Here is a 21,149-nt window from a genome sequence, read left to right on the forward strand (position 1 = left end):
AAAAGTCACTATGTTCGCATTGGGGGCATGCTGGTTATGCCTGTACCTGTAGATGGTCCACTCTTCACTGATGAGGAAAAGTGATTGGGAGTCAAGAGACCACCTAGAAAAGAAAGAACTGCACAACTACATCTTAGATAATAAAGTCAAAAAAGACCCAAAATGTTGTCCTCCAGCAAGCAGTATGGCAGCACTCATAATTATTTGCTGGAAAATGTGACCACAAATTAGAGATAGTCCAGTCAACTTCACACGTATTGGGACATCATGGTTTCCTTGTATAGGAACAAGCCATAGTGAACTTTGGTCTCATACACTACATGCCCCCCTTTTCTTTCACATGCCAGAAAAGGGGTTTGAAAGCTTCCACTTCTGGGTTTAAGCTAAACATGATATCTAACCTCAAGGAACTGTGATTTGTTCAAGCAGTGATTTAAGGACAAGACAGGATCTATAGTCACAGTGTGAACCTGACTTATTGCCATTAGCCATAGTGCTATACTCTCCCACCTTCCTTGAGCAGTTAGAACTTCCAGCAGCAGTGCTTGCCCATGTTTGGCTTCCTTAGAAAGGAAAGGTCAATGGAGACTTTAGTGTTTTGTAACATTTAGGTTTGTGTACAAATACACATGTAGAGTATAGATGGAGGCAGATAGCATAGGTGCCATGACCCTGGAGTCCAGAAGTGGCAGTACACTTAGTCAGAGGCCACAGTGTCACCCAGTAAGGAGTCAAGCTGGTCTGGGGCCCACTGAACCTGAGGTTAGCAAGGAGAAGCCCACTGAACCAGATGCTACACCCCCAATAACTAAAGCCAAGACATTCATTGGTACCTTCCCCTGATTTTAGGGAACTGAGTACCACCCACACAACCTTTCCAGGAGGTCATCAAATACTGCTATTTTTAGGCCAATGAGATGGCCTTTTAAGAGGCTCTAGGGGTTCAAAGAGGGATGGAGATGATGAGAGGTGACCTGAAGTTAAAAGCTCAAAAGCCAGCCTCAGGTTCAGTGGTCCACTAATCACCAACATCAGAACCAGAAACCTGGTCTGGCTCTGTAGCCAGTGACACTATAGCCAGTGTTTGCTGGTGCCTGGTAGGGCAGAAGGCAGAGAGGTCAATGGAAGGTGGAGGCAATGGCAGACTGAGCCAGCTAATTCTCATTTTGCCCTCATTCTGCTTCCTACAAAGGTATACAAGGACAACACTGAGATTAAGGAGGCGAAAATGAAAGTCAGGCCCACTCTTTTGACTAGAAGTAAGTCAGGGGGGATGCAGGTGGTGCTGTGGGTTAAACCACAGAGCCTAAGGCTTGCTGATCAAAAGGTTGGCGGTTCGAATCCCTGCAATGGGGTGAGCTCCCATTGCTCAGTCCCAGCTCCTGCCAACCTAGCAGTTCAAAAGCACGCAGTGCAAGTAGATAAATAGGTACAGCTCCGGCAGCAAGGTAAACAGTGTTTTCGTGTGCTGCTCTGATTTTGCCAGAAGCGGCTTAGTCATGCTGGCCACATGACCTGGAATCTGTACGCCGGCTCCCTTGGCCAGTAAAGCAAGATGAGCGCCACAACCCCAGAGTCAGCCGTGACTGGACCTAATGGTCAGGGGTCGCTTTACCTTTACCTTTAAGTCAGGGGGGTAGGAACTCGCTGAAGAAGAATCAAGGTTGGTAAGCCAGCCTCCACAGACTGTAATCTCTGACTCAGGTCCTAACCAATTCAATTCTCTTCTAACCCCCTTCAGAACAAATAGCTCACTAGGAACTCTCCATGGTGCTGTGACCACCAATCTATCTTTTGGCTTGGTTCTGTGGGCTCCTCTACAAAAAAGCAGGACAATAGTTGCTTTCACAAATGAAGCTACTACCTCAAATCCAGTCCCCAGAAAGGCACTCCAGCACCAGAGCTAGGCAGAATCCCTCACTTCTCTTCAAGGGACATTTTATATGGATGAGAGCATGCTGGCAACTTGAGGGAATGCACGTGAAAGTCACAGGTGGGACTGGGTGTCCTGCTCTACAGCACAACACAAGGAAAGGATCAAACTGAGTGTGAGGCTGGGTGGAGTTCAGGCTGGAAACAAGTCAAAGCAAAGTTCAGGCATGATTCTAGGAACACAGAACTCTTGAGCTGCTCCAGCAATGAACAAGCTGAAACAGTCCTTTTATAACAGTAGGAGCAAACACAACCTGCACCTGTGATTCAAGCTGCTGCTTGACTGAATGGGATTATCTTAGGTCTTCCTGGGTATTCTGCAGTAGAGTGAGCAGACTTTGAGAGGCAGCAGTTGCCTTCATTAAGGCATCTGTATGGCCACCATGGGAAACAGGATATTAAACCTGAAGGAACTTTGTCTGATCCATCAGGCCAATTACTTTCCTATACCAGCCAGAGACCATCCACCTATGTAGCACAGCATAACCTTTTGGCAGTAACCCAACCAACTTCCTATTCCAGTCATTCAAGTTAAGACTTGCAGCAAATCACCCAGGATCCCATGACTTGCAATTTAATGAAGGCAATGTGCTGTTGTCCTTTGGAGAGCTGCAACAGATGTTCTAGTAAACCACCACACAATATCAAGACCAAGAGTCACAAGGAAAAAGGAGTGTAAGTAAGATTTAACTTGAACTACCTCTTAGCATGGTATCTGGGTTGTACCAAATGGAATCTCAACCTTCCCCTTCATTCATTTTCTCTGTCTCTTTATGACATCAGCAGCAGCATCTCCTGCTCAGGCTTCTTCAGGATGACTTCACAATATGAATCCTCAGCAAAAAGTGAAGGAAATGCCTGAAACAGAAAAATGAATTCTCCCGGTCTGGCTAGAAGGAACAAGCTGGTGAGGTGAAATAATCTTGCACTTCGGGGCATCGTTCTGAAATGTGGATAATCCTCTACATGGAAACACCAATAAAATCTAGACAAGGTGTCAGTCCACATGGAGTTTATTATTCCCATGTATAGTGCCCAGTTCAGTATACAAGTAAGACAGGGGTTCAAAGAGCACAGGTTGATGTAAGGATCATGGAGAGGTATGTATCGGCCTGGTCACTATGTCCTTGGAGGTTCCAGCTCCACTCCAAACTTTCAACATGAAAGTTTGAAAAAGTATTCTTTGGGTGTTCAATTTAACATGCAGGAACTCCTCCCCACAACTGGAAAGCCCATGCAATTGGGATTCCCAATTGTGGGGAAGATTCTAAGCTCATTCAGATGAACATGCAAACCATCCCCCTCTGAACCTTCTGCCCAATTCATGAAAACCTGTAGCCAATGAGAATGTTATGGGTGGGACTAGCATGCACATCACTAATCTTCTCTCAATGTCTTTTCAGGCAAAAACATGCAAAGAACTGGAAAGCCCGTTCAGAGAGAGCCAGTACCCACCACCTTCCAGCCAAAACTCACCATCTTCCAGCCAATGCCCAGAATGTTCCAGCCAAGAGTTTAGAGCAGACACCCAAGGCAGACCAGCAGGTCAGGTAAGCCAAATTATGTTCCAGCCCCAGGCACAGCTGTTAACAGGGTGTTTTGCACAGTCTCGCAAAACAACTCCAAGATCATTACCATCTCCACATTTCCGCCTGCAGGAGTAAATGAAAGGAGCGAATATGTGAATGCATTTGAAGGGTTGGATTAACAACAACAAGAAGAAGAAGAAGAACTATGATAATTACAGCAACAGGTCTACAGTGCCTAGGAAGGAGAGTTTACCCTTTCACCCATGTTGCAATCTCAGTGAAAATCCTCTCCACTCCAAAACTCTAATCACTCTAAGAGAATGCTGCCTTCAATACCGTTGGTAGCTTCCCTTCTGGATTAAGTAGCAATTACAGGAGGTAAAACTTCAACAGTACCACAGCAGTGGGTGAAGACCCTTCCTGTCTGCAGATCTTGGACCTGAATCTGATCACATGCCTCTTCTCATGGCTATTGTTTTGCACATGCTTTTAAAAAATAATCATGTTAAATAGACTTGGGTGAATGGGGCTCTGCCTCCACCTGCTTCCTCTTTGTTCAAGGGGTGACTTTGACTGTCACAGACTCTGGTTCTGCCTACTGTTAGGCTTTGTGCCTTCTCCCTGTCAGTCTCGATGGGCAGCAATTACCACTAAGGCTGATGGGAATTGTAGTCTAACATCTGGAGGGCACCATGTTTCCAATCCTTGGGTAGGTAATTATGCAAATTTATAGACTTTTCCACTGTACAAAGCCATTGAAGCAGTATATATGATTGAGCAGAACAAAACACAAAAAATGCAAGCTCTAAAAGCAATAAAATCAATTCAACAAGCTCTCAAAACAACAAAAGCATACCAGCAAACTCCAGAAAAAAAATCATCAGATGTAAAATTGATATTCCATAAGTGACTGGGTGCACTGCAGATAAAGCTTTCCTAAGCAAAAATTTCTTCAGTAGTTGACTAAATATTATCATGCTATGCACCTGTCTAGACAGACAGATAGAAAGAAAGAGATATTGTTTGCCTGTCTGCTAACACATTCAGGAGCTTGATGCTTTATAATATGTCTCTTCTGTACTATATATTTAAAGCATTATCATACCACTTTCAGCAATCATGCATTCCCCCAAAGAATCCTAGGAACTGTAATTTGCTAAGGATGCTAAGAGGTGTTAGGAGACCCCTATTCCCTTCACATGGCTAAAGTTCTCTGAGTTCTCTGGGATGAGGAATCGACTGGTGAACCACTCAGAGAACTAGAGTCCCCAAGAGTCTTCATGGGAAGCTAAGCTGTTTAAAGTGGCATGCTACTGTGTTAAATGAAGAGTGCTAATGGGACCAGAGTGGATTATCATCTAAGAGTCAGGATACAGAAAAAATAGAATGAGGTAAGGAAGATGCAAATCAGAAAGGTCAGGTACTAGCTCTTTCATACTGTTACAAGTGCAGTTGTTGCAGCAGGCACTTATGGGAGGGAAGAACCAGATAGTATTTGATCTCAGCCAGGACAAGGAAAGAAACTTTGCTGTCTCACTCTGAAGTACAGTGGTACCTCGGGTTAAGAACTTAATTCATTCTGGAGGTTCAGTTCTTAACCTGAAACTGTGCTTAACCTGAGGTACCACTTTAGCTAATGGGGCCTCCCGCTGCTGCTGCTGCTGCTGGTGCTGCTGCGCCACCACCCGATTTCTGTTCTCATCCAGAAGCAAAGTTCTTAGCCCAAGGCAATATTTCTGAGTTAGCGGGGTCTGTAACCTGAAGCATCTGTAACCTGAAGGATCTGTAACCCAAGTTACCACTGTAGTCAGGAAAAATGGCTTTAATGGAGATAATTTTTAAAAAACAAAACCAACCACCCTTTCTTGAGCAAAGCTGGTCCTGAATTGTTGTCAAAGTATAATCTGCCCAAGAAATGAAGAGTTTTTTTTATAGATCATGGGTAGGCAAACTAAGGCCCAGGGGCCTGATCCAGCCCAACTGTCTTCTAAATCCGGTCTACGGGCGGTCTGGGAACCAGCGTGTTTTTACATGAGTAGAATGTGTCCTTTTATTTAAAATGCAGCTCTGGGTTATTTGTGGGGGCTGTTTGGTATTTTTACATGAGTAGAATTTGTGCTTTTATTTAACATGAATCTCTGGGTTATTTGTGGGGCATAGGAATTCATTCAGACATTTATTTTTTCAAAATATAGTCTGGCTCCCCACAAGGTCTGAGGGACAGTGGACCAGCCCCCTGATGAAAAAGTTTGCTGACCCCTGTAATAGATCTAGCATAAGGTGCTTCACACATGACATTTTTTCAAAGGGCACCAAAGTTTTTGGGTTGTTGTTGCTTTTTTGGTGCAAGGATGGGGGAGCAATGCCCCATCCCCAATGCTTTTGTGTGACAACCCCCATCATCCATGCTTTCTGAGAGAGTTGGAATCCAACAGCATTTGGAGCCCCCCCCCCCGTTTGAATGTGTAGAAATATGTAAGGAGTGCAACAAGCAAGGACTCCTCCCCATCACTTGAAAGCCCACACAATTGCGATTTATCAATTGTGGGGTGGATTCTCTTTCAGATGCACATGCAAATCCTCCTCCTCTGGACCTTCTGCCCAGTGCTTGAGGCTGCTGGGAATGTTGAGGGGGTTAGGGCTAACATGCCCATCCCTAATCCTCTCTCAATGTCTTTTCAGTCAAACACCTGCAAACAACCAGAAAGTTCATTCAGAGGGAACTAATACTCGCCACCTTCCAGCCAAGACTCACCATCTTCCAGCCAATGTCCAGAATGTTCCAGCCAATGCCAAACACCTTCCAGCCAAGAACTTAGAGCAGACATCCGAGGTAGACCAGCATGTCAGGTAATCTAAGTTATGCTCCAGCCCCAATTACAGCTGTTAACAGGGCACAAATTCACAAAGCAATTCCAGGATCATTTCCTTCTCCCCCATCACATTCAGTTTGCTGCCCACTCCCACCCACCCAATCTGCACCTTTACTTACAGAAAGTCATAGGGTGGTTCTGGCTGTCATTGACTCTGGCGCCACCTACTGTTGGCCTCCGTGCCTTCTGTCCTGCCAGTCCCAATAGGCAGCAATGACCACTGCCCCAAAGGATATGAACTCAGCTTCCTCAACTTGCTTGCCTTGAACTGGGAAAGCCATTGTGTTGCACATTCTGATCTATGCACTGGATATAGAAATATTTGTCCGAAGAAAGAAGTGATGCTGGATTGAGACAAGTGGAGTTTCCAGATTTATTTATTTAAAAGGCAATGCATGTGCACTCATGTGCAACCTGCTCCCACCTGCAATCCATTCAGGGTCGGGCAGAAAAACTGATTTTGCAGGAACTACTTCAGGGATTTTTATTTTATTTTTGAGCAGACCAGAACCAGAACCAGAGCCAGGTACAAAATGGTGACTCATAGGGTGGAGTGAATTACCTGCATCACCCCATGGGCCAGATGTTGGAGATGAGCTTCATAAACAGGCACATATTTAAAACAAGGCCCCTACATTTTCCCGCGACATTTTCAGCGGGTTAGTAAAAGTGAGTCCTGCACAAAACTTCTCCCCCCCCCCTCCAGGGCCATGTGATTAATCATAATCAATGGCCACCATTGAGAACAGCATGCTGGACTAGATGTGCCACTGGCCTGATCCTGCATACTCTTATTGTGGTCTTAGTAATGCAGAATAGGACCATCTGTATGCCAGAGGAAGCTTTGCAACTCAAATAATTGCTCCTACCTCTGTTTCAAGGATCCAGCTCATTACCCTCATCTCCTTGATGCGATATTAAGTTGCCACATTTTGCAGGTCTCCCACTCAAGCTTATTCAAAAGGCTTTCAACCACAGTTGTAATAAATCCTCTAAACAGTCCAGCTTATTCTTCAATTTTGTTTCTTTTCACTGGGCTAGGTCCATAAATTAGATCTTTCTCTTCCATGCCTGTTTTGGATGAATGGTTTAATTAACAAGGGAAGGAATGAAACAAGGCCACAAAAAGAGAAAAAAAAGACAGACGCCTTTTCAAATGTTTTAAAAGCTGTTGAGAAAAATCATTTCAAAGTTTTTTGGGGGGGGGCGGGAAGAATTATGAAAGTAACAAAAATTATTCTTCAGCTCTTTCTATCAATTCTGCTGGTCCCACCAGAGTTGTAATCCTCCATGCTAACTTTGCTCCCCTGCCCAAACAAAATATGCTGATGAATGCAGTGGAAATAAGAGAAGATGAAAATGGGAAATATAGTATTATATTACAGGGGTGGGAAACCTCAGGCCTGGGGGATCAAATGTGGCCCTACAAGCATTTCTATTTGGCCCTTGAGACTCTCCTCAGGCCACATCCCTCACCACCTCTTCTTCATACCCTTCTTGAGCATTTTTGCCTGGCTAGAATGCATCCTGGAACTCTGATATTGTCTCTTCCTTGCCTGGATGGTACAGAGAGAGAGGCCGGTGAGTGTGAAGAAAGCAGCCCATTGTACAGTGGCAAGATTCACATTTGTTACTCCCTTTGGTCATTCCCACCACTAACATGTGTCACCTGCAGGGTTGATGACGACGAAATGTTTCCTTTGCATTGAAAGAAGTTCCCTGCAGCTGTTCTATAACTATCTAACAATGCAACCTTGCCAGCATACATTATATATTAGCAGACCCTCCAAGTGCCCCTATTTTCCAGGGATGTCCCTGATTTAGAGAAGCCATCTTGGTTTCTGATTTGATCCCGGAATGTCCCGCTTTTCCTTAGGATGTCCCATAGGATTTTCATTGGAGAAATGTTGGAGGGTTTGGAGATACAGTATCCAAGCCCTGAGCTGCCTGAAGGCAATTCTGTATAGTGAAGGGGTTTTTTATGTTTTTATATATGTTGGAAGCTGCCCAGAGTGCTGGGCAACCCAACAGGATGTATGGGGTATAAATAGTAAAATTATCTTTATGGAATGGGGCATCTATATTTTCATCAGAGAAATGTTGGAGGGTATGTATTAGGCCCCATCACACTTGAAGTCGTCATGGACTTCCCCCAATGAATCCTGGGAACTGTAGTTTGTTAGGGGTCTGAGGGTTGTTAGGAGACCCCTGTTCCCCTCATAGAGCTACAGATTGCCAAGTGGTTTAACAGCCAGTCCCTTTTCCCAGGAATCTCTGGGGATTGCATGTAGCTCTGTGAGAGGAATATGGGTTTCATAACAGCTGTCAGCACAGCTGGGGGGCAGGGTCAGCTTCTCAGGTGGGGTTGACTATCAGAATAGATGGTGCTTATCTGTATCATAGAGGGACGCGGGTGGCGCTGTGGGTTAAACCACAGAGCCTAGGGCTTGCCGATCAGAAGGTCGGCGGTTCGAATCCCCGCGATGGGGTGAGCTCCCGTTGCTTGGTCCCATCTCCTGCCCACCTAGCAGTTCGAAAGCATGTCAAAGTGCAAGTAGATAAATAGGTACCGCTCTGGCGAGAAGGTAAATGGCATTTCCGTGTGCTGCTCTGGTTTGCCAGAAGCGACTTAGTCATGCTGGCCACATGACCCGGAAGCTGTACACCGGCTCCCTCGGCCAATAAAGCGAGATGAGCGCCGCAACCCCAGAGTCGTTCGCGACTGGACCTAATGGTCAGGGGTCGCTTTACCTTTACCTATCTGCATCATAGTGTCAGTTCCTCAAAAGTAAACCACATTGAAATTCCTCCTTTCAGCCAGCTGCAAATAAATAAATAAATCTCAGGGTTCCAGGTCCCAACCAATTGAGGCATGCTTGATAGCTAGCAGTAACCAATCATCAATGGCCATTTTAGAAAGCATCTCCTAGCCATCAGTGCTCCTAAAAAAAAACAACAGCTTTAGCTATCAGCTGAACAAATGCCTAGAGGGGAAAAAATTCCGTCCTCATTGCATGACCATAACGTTATTAAATATTTCTCCAGCTAATAGTATCGCAGTAGTAAATATGAACGAAACCTTGCAGCCTTTAATTGTATTTTCATTTCAAATGGCCAATAGGTGCTTATTTTGTTTTCACTTATCTAAATGACTCATGGCCAGACACACTGATGTTCTAGAATATGTACACCAAATAAGTAATTTCTTCTCTATTCAACTTGCCGCAGGCTCCAAGGTATCCAAAGGGATTTTGCGTACAACCAGGTCTTTAGAATAAATCCCACCTGACTTCTGTTTTGGTTACCAGGATGAGTGTTGAAACGGTAGATAATTAGGATGACGGGGGTGGGGGTCGAGGTGGCGGACAGAATTCATAAACTGCTACTACAGAAAAGAGAAGATCTCACTGAACCTTTGTAGAGATAAGCACTCATTTATTTGACTTTTCATAGACATCTGAAGGCAGCGCTGTTTCAGGAAGCTTTTAATGTTTGACGTTTTCTTGTGTTCTTTTATATTTTGTTGGAAGTCACTCAGATTGGCTGAGATAACCCAGTCAGATGAGTGGGATATAAGAAATAAATTATAACAATATTATTTTTTAGGAACGTAACTCAATCATTCCATATCTATTCAGTTCCCAAATGAAGGTTGTTCTAAGGTAGGCTTCCTCAACCTCGGCCTTCCAGATGTTTTTGGCCTACAACTCCCATGATCCCTAGCTAGCAGGACCAGTGGTCAGGGATGCTGCGAATTGTAGTCTCAGAACATCTGGAGGGCCGAGGTTGAGGAAGCCAGTTCTAAGGCATACACTTATGCAGTTTAAAAGCATGCCAGTGCAAGTAGATAAATAGGTACCGGTGCAGCGGAAAGGTAAACGGCGTTTCCATGCACTCTGGCTTCTGTCATGGTGTACCAGAAGCGGTTTAGTCATGCTGGCCACATGACCCAGAAAGCTGTCTGTGGACAAACTCCGGCTCCCCTTGGCCTGAAAGCGAGATGAGCGCCACATCCCAAAGTTGAATTCCACTGGACTTAACTGTCCAGGGCTCCTTTACCTTAACCCTTTTACCTTGTACCTGTTAATAATAATAATATTTTAAAACTGAAAAAAGGATAATGTCTTTAGAATTGGTAAAACAGTCTATATGACAATGCCTCTCTCTGTTGTTGTTTTTCTCTTGTAGTAAATATAGAGGATCTCCACTTTATGAAAAATACATTCCAGGTATGAAGGTGAACATCCAATCAGAGAGTTTGCTTTGCAGGGCAGGGCACACACTTAAGAAATGTTCTTATTGTGTTATGTTGTAGGATAGAGAGGGACTGGTAAAGAAATTCTGACTATTTAGATGAGTACAGTGGTACCTCGGGTTAAGAACTTAATTCGTTCTGGAGGTCTGTTCTTAACCTGAAACTGTTCTTAACCTGAAGCACCACTTTAGCTAATGGGGCCTCCTGCTGCCGCTGTGCCGCTACTGCATGATTTCTGTTCTCATCCTGAAGCAAAGTTCTTAACCCAAGGTAATATTTCTGGGTTAGCAGAGTCTGTAACCTGAAGCGTATGTAACCCAAGGTACCACTGTATTCCCCAATCCAGTGCCCTCCAGATCTTTTGGACTACATCTCTCATCTTCCCTTGAAATTAGCCCACTGATTTGGGCTGCTGCAAGTTGTAGTCCAACAGCATTGAGACCAGACTCATTAAGACACACAGCCCACCCTACCAATATCTCCAGCTGACTGTCAGCACTTGTATTTATTCTCAAGAGCCCAGTGAAGATTTATGGAAATGAGCCGTTTATTATTTCCCACTTGTAGTTTAGGGAAATGAATCTGGCATTTCCTCACAGCATTCAATGAATATGGGATTTAAAGCAAAGGTGGGAAACTGTTTCAACCCAGCAGTAGGTGGAGCCAGACTCTCAGATCAATGCATCCAAAAACACATTTAACCTGAGAGATCCAATCTTGCTAGACCAGCCTTTCTCAACCTGTGGGTCGCCAGATGTTGTTGAACTGCAACTCCCATCACCTCTAGCTAGCAAGGCCAGAGCTCAGGGATGATGGGAGTTGTAGTCCAACAACTTCTGGGGACCCACAGGTTGAGAACCGCTGTGCTAGACAAACCTGCACAGGTGTATAACCCGCAAGTGTCCCATTTTTCTCCATGAGAGCATGGTGGCCAGAGGAGGTTGTTTTGGTTGTTTTGTTGTTTTGATTATTAATGATTTATTTTTGCCTTTACCTTGCATTTTTATCTTGTGAGCCGCCCTTAGATCTTGCAATGAAGGGCGGAATATGTAAGTCTGATAAATAAATAATAAAATAAATAATATTTGGGGAATGGTTCCTGTTCTTATGTTAGCTGCATTGTTTTATGCTTTCAGGGTGTCCCATGATCATATTATAAAGTAGCTGTATTCTGCATTATAAATCAAAACACTGCTAGGAATTGTTACCTTCTGTTCTCCAATGCATTTCTTAGCAATAAAAAATTCAGTGCGGGATGAGCAAACTCTTATTCAGAAAGTGTGGCCCATAGAAGAAAGTTTGAGAAACACTGCAATAGAGGATTAGACAATTCAGGGTGAGAAAGCTACCAATGGCACTACTAGCCATTATGACTATGTTGCGCCTGCACGGTTGGAGGCAATATGCCTCTGAATGCCAGTTGCTCACAGTGCTAGTTCCTCACAAGTGAGGAGAGGGCTGCTGCGCTCAGGACCTGCCTTTGGGCTCCACATAAGTTGGCCACCGTGAGATTAAGATGGTGGTCTAGATCACAATTGACCTGATTCAGTAGGGCTGTTCTTATGCTGTCCTTTTAAGCAGCTGTTAAGAACTGAACTCATAGGTGAATTCATTGTTGTTGGGTTCCCCCCTCCCTCAAAGGTCTTTCTTATTTCTATCTATATTTCAGATATCGAGTGCTATAATGCCATACTAAAGCCACGAGTCAGCCTAAGCTTTCCTCTGGACTTTCCAAAGCCAGTACGACCTGGTACCAAAACAAGATCAAGGCCTTCTGCTTTAAAGGTAAGCAGAATTCCTCCAGGCAATTAATAAGACAAGAACTTTTAATAAAGTGCAATATTAGGAGGGGGCAATGCATTGAAATTGATAAAGACAAAACTCTATTTTAGTTTAGTTTAGTTTAGTATTCAAGTATTTTAGAAGTTGTCAAAGCCATATGGGTATATTGGTTTCAATATAAAAGATGTGTCATATCTGCTACAACATAGTTGAGGAACCTTTGCTCTTATGGATGTTGTTGGACTACAACTCCTGTCATCCATGACCACTGACCATGCTGGCTAAGTCTGATAGGAGCAGGACCTGAAGGGCCAAAGATCCCCAGCCATTAAGGGAGTGATCTACAAAAAACCCTGAAAGGTACAAAACTGCCAACAGAATAGCATGGTGAAATCTGCTTACAGAGCCAGGAAGTTCAATGGAAAATCCACCTGGCCTGTGACATTTCAATGTATATATTTTATATTCTGCTGACTGGATGTTTTGACATGTGCTTTTTTGTGAGAATGCACTGCATCGTGGGCATTGTAGTCCACAGTAGCTTTATAAAAAATGATTACAATTAGAACTACACTCACATTATAGAAGCCCAGATGGGTTGTGTGCATCCTTTCAACCCTTAGCAATGGCCTTCCATGTTGGAGAAACTCAACAAAGATCCAAGCTGGTGAAGAGGACACCAGAAGGGTAGCTTGCCACATTTTGAACTAAGTGAAGCAACACATACTGTATTACAATCAAAAATATATGAAAGTCTCCCTGCTTCCCTATAGTTCCTCTTGTATGCTGTGATCAGCAGAGGGTAACCTCTTGGTAGTTCCATCACCTGCAGAGGTTTGTGGGGGACCCTAAGAGAAGGCCTTTCTTGTGGCAGCCGCAAAGCTGTGGAAGACCCTCCCTACAATAGTGCATCTGGCACCTTTATTGTACAGCTTCTGGCAAATGCTGAAGAAACACCTCTTTAACCCTGGCTTTTGACACATGAGGTGTATAATTTTAAGACCAACTTTATTTTTGTGATTCCAAATTATTTCAAATTGTTTTTGATATTGCATTTTAATTTGCAACCCACCCTGGAACCTTAGGGTGAAGGGTGGCATAATGTCACCACAGGCACCACTCTACCCATTTGCCCTCTCACTCTTGTTGGCTCTTGTCCTATCTACAATGGCCCAACATAACTTTATGGGTCCAAGTCACATGAGATCACCAACTTTGCTGCCAGATTTATACTCAACACACACATGTCAACTGTGCCGATTCTCTAAGGTCAGCTCTCATTCTCCCCTTCCACTGATATAACACTGGCTTTTAGGGATGCTTTGTTAAAATATTTTTTGTGTGATTTGCTAGATAAAAACAGTGGTTAAATCCCTGTACCCCTGATCTAAGGAAGTTAAATTTCTAAGTTATGGAGATGGGTGCATCTTGCCCCTAATGTACATCCGTACTGATGCACACCCATAGGCAGTAAGGTGTCATGTTCTGCACTGTCTGCCACTTCTCATGCTGATGAAGCTCATTTTTATAACAGATTGTACAGCAGTTATGAGAGGTTTTTTGAAGCATATCTTTAGCCAAAAGAACAAAAGAATGAACATCTTGGTTTTCTTGAAGCCCCAGATGTGCCACTGCAAATTAATGAATGCAGTATAGCTTTGTGCAGCTAGAGTAGAGTTTTCTACCCTGAGAAATGAAGGAGGTGTGAACGTGGCCGCGGAACAAGAGATATTTGGTATGAGAGAGTTGGAAGGTCTGCAGCTATCCATGGATTCTCTCCTTATCTCAATCCCACTCTCTCTATGTCACAATTACTAACATGCAATTTGATTGCTGCCTTTCAGCGAGTCAACGTACCACTAGCACCGGCACATGTGCAAGTAGACTCTAAAATCCCCACCACTGAACCACCCAAGCCAATTGCTCCAGGTGAATCTGATGAACCATCTCTAGAACCATCTCTAGAACCAAGCCAGAACCAAGCCTTAGAGAGCTCCGAGAAAGCAGATCCAAGCAAGTCAGAGGAGAAAAAGAAATTCTGGCACAAGTTGCCTTGTTGGAAGAAAAAGAAGGCCCCTGTATCAGACACTAAGGAACATGCAGGTGATCATACCAAGGTAGATGCAGCTGGTAATATAACAGTTACACCTGAAAATGAAGAAAAATCACACCATAGCAGTGTATCACCCCAGACCACTGTGGAATCGCCATCACCACCACCACCACCACCACCAAAATCACCACCACCCATTTCCCCTTCAGCTACTAAACCTAGGAAAAGAATCGAAGATAAGAAAGATACCACACTGATGGTATCTCCATCAGACATAACCCCTCAAACATCTGCTGCGCCATCACCAAGTGATGATGGGGAACAGTCAAAATCACCCAAAGGGATTTTGAAATCATCAGTGGAAAAAATGCAGCCTGGAAAATCTGTTTCCATCCATACACCACAAGAGATAAACAGCACCAAGCCTCCTCCAAAGCATTCAATGACTCATTTTAGAAGTAAGGAAATTTCACCTGTGACTAATGACAGTCCAACCTCTGAGAGAACATCAGCCACTGATGAAACAGAGCTGAGTTCTGCACCTACCACATCACTCAAATCTCAGAGGCGCACACCTCTGTTTGCCAGAGCTTTTAAGCCACCACTAAATGTTTCCAGGAAACGTTTTGGAAAGGGAAAAGAAGAAGGCAAAGTTTCCACTGTTGCAGCTTCAGAAACACCTTTGCCTGAGTCTACTAATTCTGGAGATCAAGAAATTTCACCTCTGACATCTCAGCCGCCATTGGAGAAAACAGTGCCCACATCACCACCTGGCATGGTGCCTCCTGATTCAGCGCCCAGATCACCACCCAGAAATTTGCCGCCACCACCAGAAGATCAATTGAACACAGAGGCAGCTTCTGCTCTCACTACCTCTCTCAGATCTCAGAAGCGGGCACGTATGTTTGCCAGAGCAAGTACACCATCCCCAAATGTTGCCACTACTCATTTCAGAAGTGAGGAAATGTCACCTACAGCTGACAGCAGCTTGCCTCACCCAAAGCCTGGGAAAACACCACTCAAATCACCCACCACTTCTCCCAAAGATACTGAGAAACACACAGCGGTGCACAAATCTTTCTTCACCACAATTCCAACAGGATCTCTGGAGGAGGTGAAAGCTGCACGCCTAGTAAGTTGTTTCTCTTTTTCTTCAAATCTCATGAAAAGGCAAGTCAGAAATGTTGGTGTAATAAGGTCAAATAGTTGGTGTAAGGCAGTCAAATATTATACCATGGAGAAGAGGTAATATTGGGTGCACCGCAATCAGAACTTCAATACAGGTAGTCTAAAGTTTAAAAAGCTGCAACATTGCTTGTAAAATACAAGTGCTCATTGGCCGAAGCATTAGAAAACAGGAGCAAATGTATTCATACTAAGCAAACTAGTAGAATCCTACCTATCTTGCTCATTCTTACATCTGACATTCTTGTGAAATAGCTTAGTTATATAAAAGTTTCCTCAGAGAGACACTCCAGCATGAAATGGCTGAAACAGGAGTTTGTTTCTATGGATGCAATGAAGGGATTGAGCACCTCAAGCCTGAAATGGCAATGTGTGCACACCCCCTCAGCCTCTCTATCTGGCCCTCAGGATTTTCCCTAAGCCACACTCCGAAACTGTGCTGCTGTGTACCCTCCTTAAGTCATTTTGCCTGGCTAGACTACATCCTTGAACTCTGATGATGCCTTGTCCCAAGCATATACAACTCACAATGAGGACATGTGATTGGACGTTTGGTTCTTTAGTGTCAAAGCACTCAACTACATCAGCTTCTAAATAGCTAAATAGCTACCTAGGCATCTCCTTCATCAGGCTTGTGCTCTGACCCAGATATCTGGAGCAACAATGCAAACATGCCCCTTTCAGCACACATACCCACACTTGTGATGCCAGCAGCTGGTGACCTCCTGTACTACAGCTCCAGCTGCTCCTGTCCCTTCAAACCCCTCCTTGTCCTTGGAGACAGCAAGGGAAGAAGCAGAGGAGATTCTAATGGCCTAGCTGTCTCTGCCTCTGTCTCTTCCACCTCTGTGCCTTCCTGTAACTCTTCCCTACCTCCTTTTCTCCCATTTCTGACTCTTCTTCTTCCCTCTGCCACATGGGTGGTACAGAACCCCACAAATCACCGGCCTCTTCCCCTTGATCATCCTCCTGCTCCCCTGGCTCCTCTGCCCACCCTTCAGACTCCTGCCTGCACCTGGCATGCTTCTTGCTTATCTGGGTGGAGAACAGAGATGGGTGTGTGAGTACGTGTATATTAGTAGACAAAGGTAACATTTACATATATTTTTTTCTCTGCCCACTTTTGTTTCTGGCCCCATCTGCTACCTGAAAGTGGCCCTCCGAAGGCACTACTCTCAGATAACTGTGTGCAGAAATGCATTCTTGTATGTGTATAAGGTGGCAAAACTTGCATGTTTCTTTCTGCAGAATAATTTGTAATTCTTCTTGTTGTTATTAATTCCATTCTCATGCCTTCTATCTTCCTCATTCCAGCCTGGAGCAAAATGGGTTCAAAAATTCCTTTAATAAAAAGAAAGGAGGAATTATTTTTTCAGTTCTACCACAACACTTCTCTGGGGATTCTTTATGCAGCAGCTGGTATCAATGAATAGCTCTTCCTTTTATTAAAAGCTAACAAATAAAACATATCCGCCAACAACCTGTGAGTAGTGAGTTTATTGGCATAACTTGGTAATTGCCTTGTTCATGCTCAGTCTGTAGAGCATGAGATTTTTAATTTCAGGGTCATGGATTCAAGCCCTACATTGGGCAAAAGATTGCAATATGCATTGCAAAGCATTGGCCTAGATGACCCTTGGAGTCACTTCCTACTCTAAGATTCTGCATCTGATACCAGAATCCTCGGAGGAAGGCAGCCCAGAAGTTGCAGGACCATGGACAGCTCCAAGTAAACAGGTTGCTCTCACAAAGGTTAAGAGCAGACTGAGTCTTTAAAACAACAACAACAGCAGCATGTTTGGTTCCTTGCCTTTTCCCAGCAGACATAGCATAGGAGGTTGGGTGTTGCCACTGCAGCTTGCCAGGGCAGGGCAGGGTGGTGGTAAAGGCAGCCAGCTGCAACTTCAGATATGGGAATGTAGCTTTTGAGGTTTCTGCCCAAATCAGCCACTTCTGCACCATTCCCTGTGTACAGCATGTCTTTGTAGGAACTATGGTGCAAATCACTTCATGCTCCCAAAGTGGATCCTTTGAATCAATGTGTCAGATGGAGAAATGGTTGTGTGAACTGCCTTTCCCCCAGAATGCTGGTGTCACAGCATGGGCATATTTTTCTCACTCTGATACAGTCTGCCAACTTAACAACACATTTCTCTGCAAGTTCTGGCTTTTTAGCAAAGACCAGTCATTGCAATGTGTACTAGAGCAGTACTCCAATTTGGCCAAGTACACCAACAGAACAGACTGACAGAAATGTGGTGTCAAGATAGGCATATAGGAAATAAATGCAGTGTGTCCATCCTGGCTTTGGGACAAATGTCACAATATAGCTTCAGCAGTTAATGTGATTGAACACATTTTTTAGTCTTGGGAGGTGGTGGTGGTTGGTTTCAACAACTCCAGCAATGCAGAAACCTCTTTATAAATCAAACTCAGGATTTCCCTCCATGATGTTTGGAAAGGATACCATCACCTTAAGAAACAGAGGCTAGATCCAGACACATCAAAAAAGCGATTCAGTTAAACACCTTGTAGACTTCTTAAAGGGAAATCCCGTTGGTGAAAGATGGGAATCCACAGCGCCATCTGGTCTCACAGTGTTATAACACATATAAAGTGTTTTGGGGTTTTTTCTTTATCAATGTGGCTGTGGCATAGAATCAGTTTGTAATGAGCCCTGCAAGAGAGCAAAATGCAGCGGACCAGGAGACAGTGCAAACATTCTTGAAATGCACACTATTTGGAACAGAGGTGGATGGTGCCCCTTGGGACTAGTAGGGCATAAGGCAAGGGGACTAACAGTGATAGTCAGAGTCACCCCCCTGGTTGGTTTAAGGAGGGAGGCTGGCTGGCTGAGGGCAGACTGAGCTTGCTGGGCCAGTGCCTCATTTACACTAATGGACCTGTCCACACTGGCTGGGGGTGGGGGGGGGGAGGCAAAGTACATGTGTAAAGTTATGTATGTTGTGAAATAAGTGGATAGGACAAAGTTTTTTCTACTCACCTTCCACACAGTGAATCAATGGAATTTGCTCCCATAGTGGTCAGCAGCCAGGGCAGCTTTAGTGGGGAGAGGTAGACATTTTCATGGAGGGAAAGGCTGTGGGTTGCTACTAGCCATGATGGCAAGGCCCTTCTACCATTATTGTACTGAAAAGATTTTTAAAAGGGAGGCAGCCATATTGATCAAGGAGTTGGAGCAACTCCCTTATGCACAACAGTTATAACATCTGGAGCTCTTTCATTTAGAAAATGTGAGAGTAGTAGTGTGGCGGGGGGAGAGACATAATAGAGGAATAAAAAAAGTAACCATGATGGGAGAAAGTGTATAGAGGGGTTCCCCCCCTCAAAACACCAGATCTCTGTGGCATCCAATGAAGCAGACTTTCTGAAGATTCAGCAGGCTGCCTCATAATACGATCGAAAGTCTGGCAGTGCAAAGCCACCTCTGTCTTTAGTATCTATCAAAATTTTATACTTTATTCTTCACTCCCCCCCCCCCACCAGACAAATCTTGAAATATCTCTTTGCCATTCCCTAAAGCAGCTAGTGCTATTTGTTACTGGTATTGTTTGGAATAAGAACAAAGGTAAGATATTCATCTTTAAGGCTGAAATCCTTCCTAAAAATGATAGTTTCACCTTCCCCCATATTTCCAAATCCTTTTTAACGAGTTTCAGAAGATTCAGGGCAGACCAAAGGAAATACTTCATGCAGTACATAGTTAAAGTATGGAATTCCCTCCTGCAAGATGCAACTAGACACATTCATGGAGAATTAGGCTATAAACGACTAAAGGAAAAAAAGTTAAGGACCCCTAGATGCTTAAGTCCAGTCAAAGGTGACTCTGGGGTTGCGGCGCTCATCTCACTTTCAGGCTGAGGGAGCTGGCGATTGTCCACAGACAGCTTTCTAGGTCATGTGGCCAGCATGACTAAACCGCTTCTGGAGCAACAGAACACCATGACGGAGACCAGAGTGCACGGAAACGCCATTTACCAGTACCTATTTATCTACTTGCACTGGTATGCTTTTGAACTGCTAGGTTGGCAGGAGCTGGGACAGAGCAACGGGAGCTCACCCTGTCCCAGGGATTCAAACCGCCAACCTTCTGATCAGCAAGTCCAAGAGGCTCAGTGGTTTAGACCGCAGCACCACCCACATCCCCTAAATGGCTACTAGCCATAGTGGGTGTGCTCACCTTCCAGTGTTGGGGCCAGCATGTCTCTGAATACTGGTTTCAGGGGATCACAAGCAGGAAGAGTGCTGTTGCACTCATGTCCTCTTTGCAGGTTTCCCAGAGGCATCCACTTGTTTAGGAGGCTGGACTAGTTGAACAGGATAATGGACCAGAAGGGCCATTAGAATGATACAGCAGGGCTTGTATAAATAATGCTTGAATTGACTCTTGGTTAATTTAAATGAAAATCCATGAGCATTTTTTAAAAAATGTGTATTTTTGAAGTAAGTGCAACAAAGGCCATTTACACATCGATGATGATGATGAAGATGAAGATTTACTGTTATTTAAGCCTCATGGTGCAGTGGGTCTGTGTATCTGGTTGTTAACCAGAAGGCTTGGGTTTCAAGCCACCCAGGGACAGCTGTGGGAAAGATTCCTACATTGCAGGCGGTTGGACAAGATGACCTTCAGGGTCCCTTCCAATTCTACAGTTCTACAATACTATGAAATCTACGAAAAGCCCCTTTTGGGGGCTTTTATGATACACCCCCCCCCCGCTGAAACCCTGCTCCATAATTCATTCAGCTACCTTAAAAGAATTAAATACCCAACTGCCCAAGGCTCAGAATGTGTTTGTGGAAGTGATGCAAAGTAATAAATGACAACAAATTCTTAAATATTAATTTGGCCTCCAGCACTTAACAGAATGATTTGCATGAATTAATCTGAGACAAAGCTTGCATCAGTTTCGGTAAGGAATTTGCTAGGAACTTCCAGCCACTACGAATCTTTCAAAAGATGCTAGTTTGAAGTTCTATAACAGCATACTTCAGTTCAGTCATGACCTCCCACTTGACACATTAAAAAAAAAAATACTTCCAAAGAGAAATTTGGTAATTTCCTGGGAAATCATGAAAATTTAACAAATTGCTACAGAGCTTATTCCTAATTTTTGTATATGGTAATTTAGAGAATAAATGATGGATATAAGGCTGCAGTTGAACCTCTGGTTTTTTCACACAGAAGCACTTTTAAAAGTTATGTCACATCTGTACTATGCATTTAAACCATCAGTTTTGGCTCCTCCAAAGAATCCTTTTAACTTTAAGGGCAGTGAGAGTTGTTGTTAGGAGACTCCTAATCCCTCTTCCAAGGGAACCTCTTGGGGTTGTAGCTCTGGAGAGCAACAGGGGTCTCCTAACAACTCTCAGCACCTTCATAATTCCCAGGATTATTTCGGGGAAGTCATCACTGTCAAAGTGGTATACAGTGGTACCTCTTGTTGAGAACAGGATCCGTTCCGGAGGCGCGTTCACAACATGAAAAGCCCGCAACCTGAAGCACTGTATCTGCACAG

The 21,149-nt window shown here is 44.1% G+C and overlaps 1 protein-coding gene across 5 annotated transcripts; it reads left to right on the forward strand.

Moving 5' to 3' along the window:
• The first annotated feature begins 2,528 nt into the window (after nucleotides 1–2,528).
• LOC128406670 (proteoglycan 4-like) lies at nucleotides 2,529–17,089 on the forward strand. Of its 5 annotated transcripts, none has more exons than XM_053374231.1 (8): nucleotides 2,529–2,607; nucleotides 2,716–2,844; nucleotides 3,336–3,482; nucleotides 6,144–6,311; nucleotides 10,523–10,563; nucleotides 12,259–12,374; nucleotides 14,216–15,556; nucleotides 16,924–17,089. In XM_053374231.1, exons 2-8 carry the CDS (start codon nucleotides 2,804–2,806, stop codon nucleotides 16,954–16,956), a joined length of 1,887 nt encoding a protein of 628 aa, XP_053230206.1. In that variant the 5' UTR covers nucleotides 2,529–2,607; nucleotides 2,716–2,803; the 3' UTR covers nucleotides 16,957–17,089. The 5 variants fall into 5 exon arrangements, with proteins under 5 accessions (XP_053230206.1, XP_053230205.1, XP_053230207.1 ...); XM_053374230.1 differs by having other exon boundaries at nucleotides 2,540–2,607; nucleotides 2,719–2,844; XM_053374232.1 differs by lacking the exons at nucleotides 2,529–2,607; nucleotides 2,716–2,844 and adding an exon at nucleotides 3,001–3,032.
• The last annotated feature ends 4,060 nt before the right edge of the window (nucleotides 17,090–21,149 follow it).

This window comes from Podarcis raffonei, chromosome Z (genome assembly GCF_027172205.1).
Source record: "Podarcis raffonei isolate rPodRaf1 chromosome Z, rPodRaf1.pri, whole genome shotgun sequence".
In the NCBI taxonomy this organism is placed as follows: domain Eukaryota; kingdom Metazoa; phylum Chordata; class Lepidosauria; order Squamata; family Lacertidae; genus Podarcis; species Podarcis raffonei.

Bases quoted from the DNA above. Each gene is read 5' to 3' on its own strand.
- LOC128406670 (XM_053374231.1), top strand. From the start codon at position 2,804: ATGAATTCTCCCGGTCTGGCTAGAAGGAACAAGCTGGTGAG. The intron at 6,312-10,522 runs GTAATCTAAGTT...TTTCTCTTGTAG, and splicing joins GAGGTAGACCAGCATGTCAG to TAAATATAGAGGATCTCCAC. The intron at 12,375-14,215 runs GTAAGCAGAATT...GCTGCCTTTCAG, and splicing joins CAAGGCCTTCTGCTTTAAAG to CGAGTCAACGTACCACTAGC.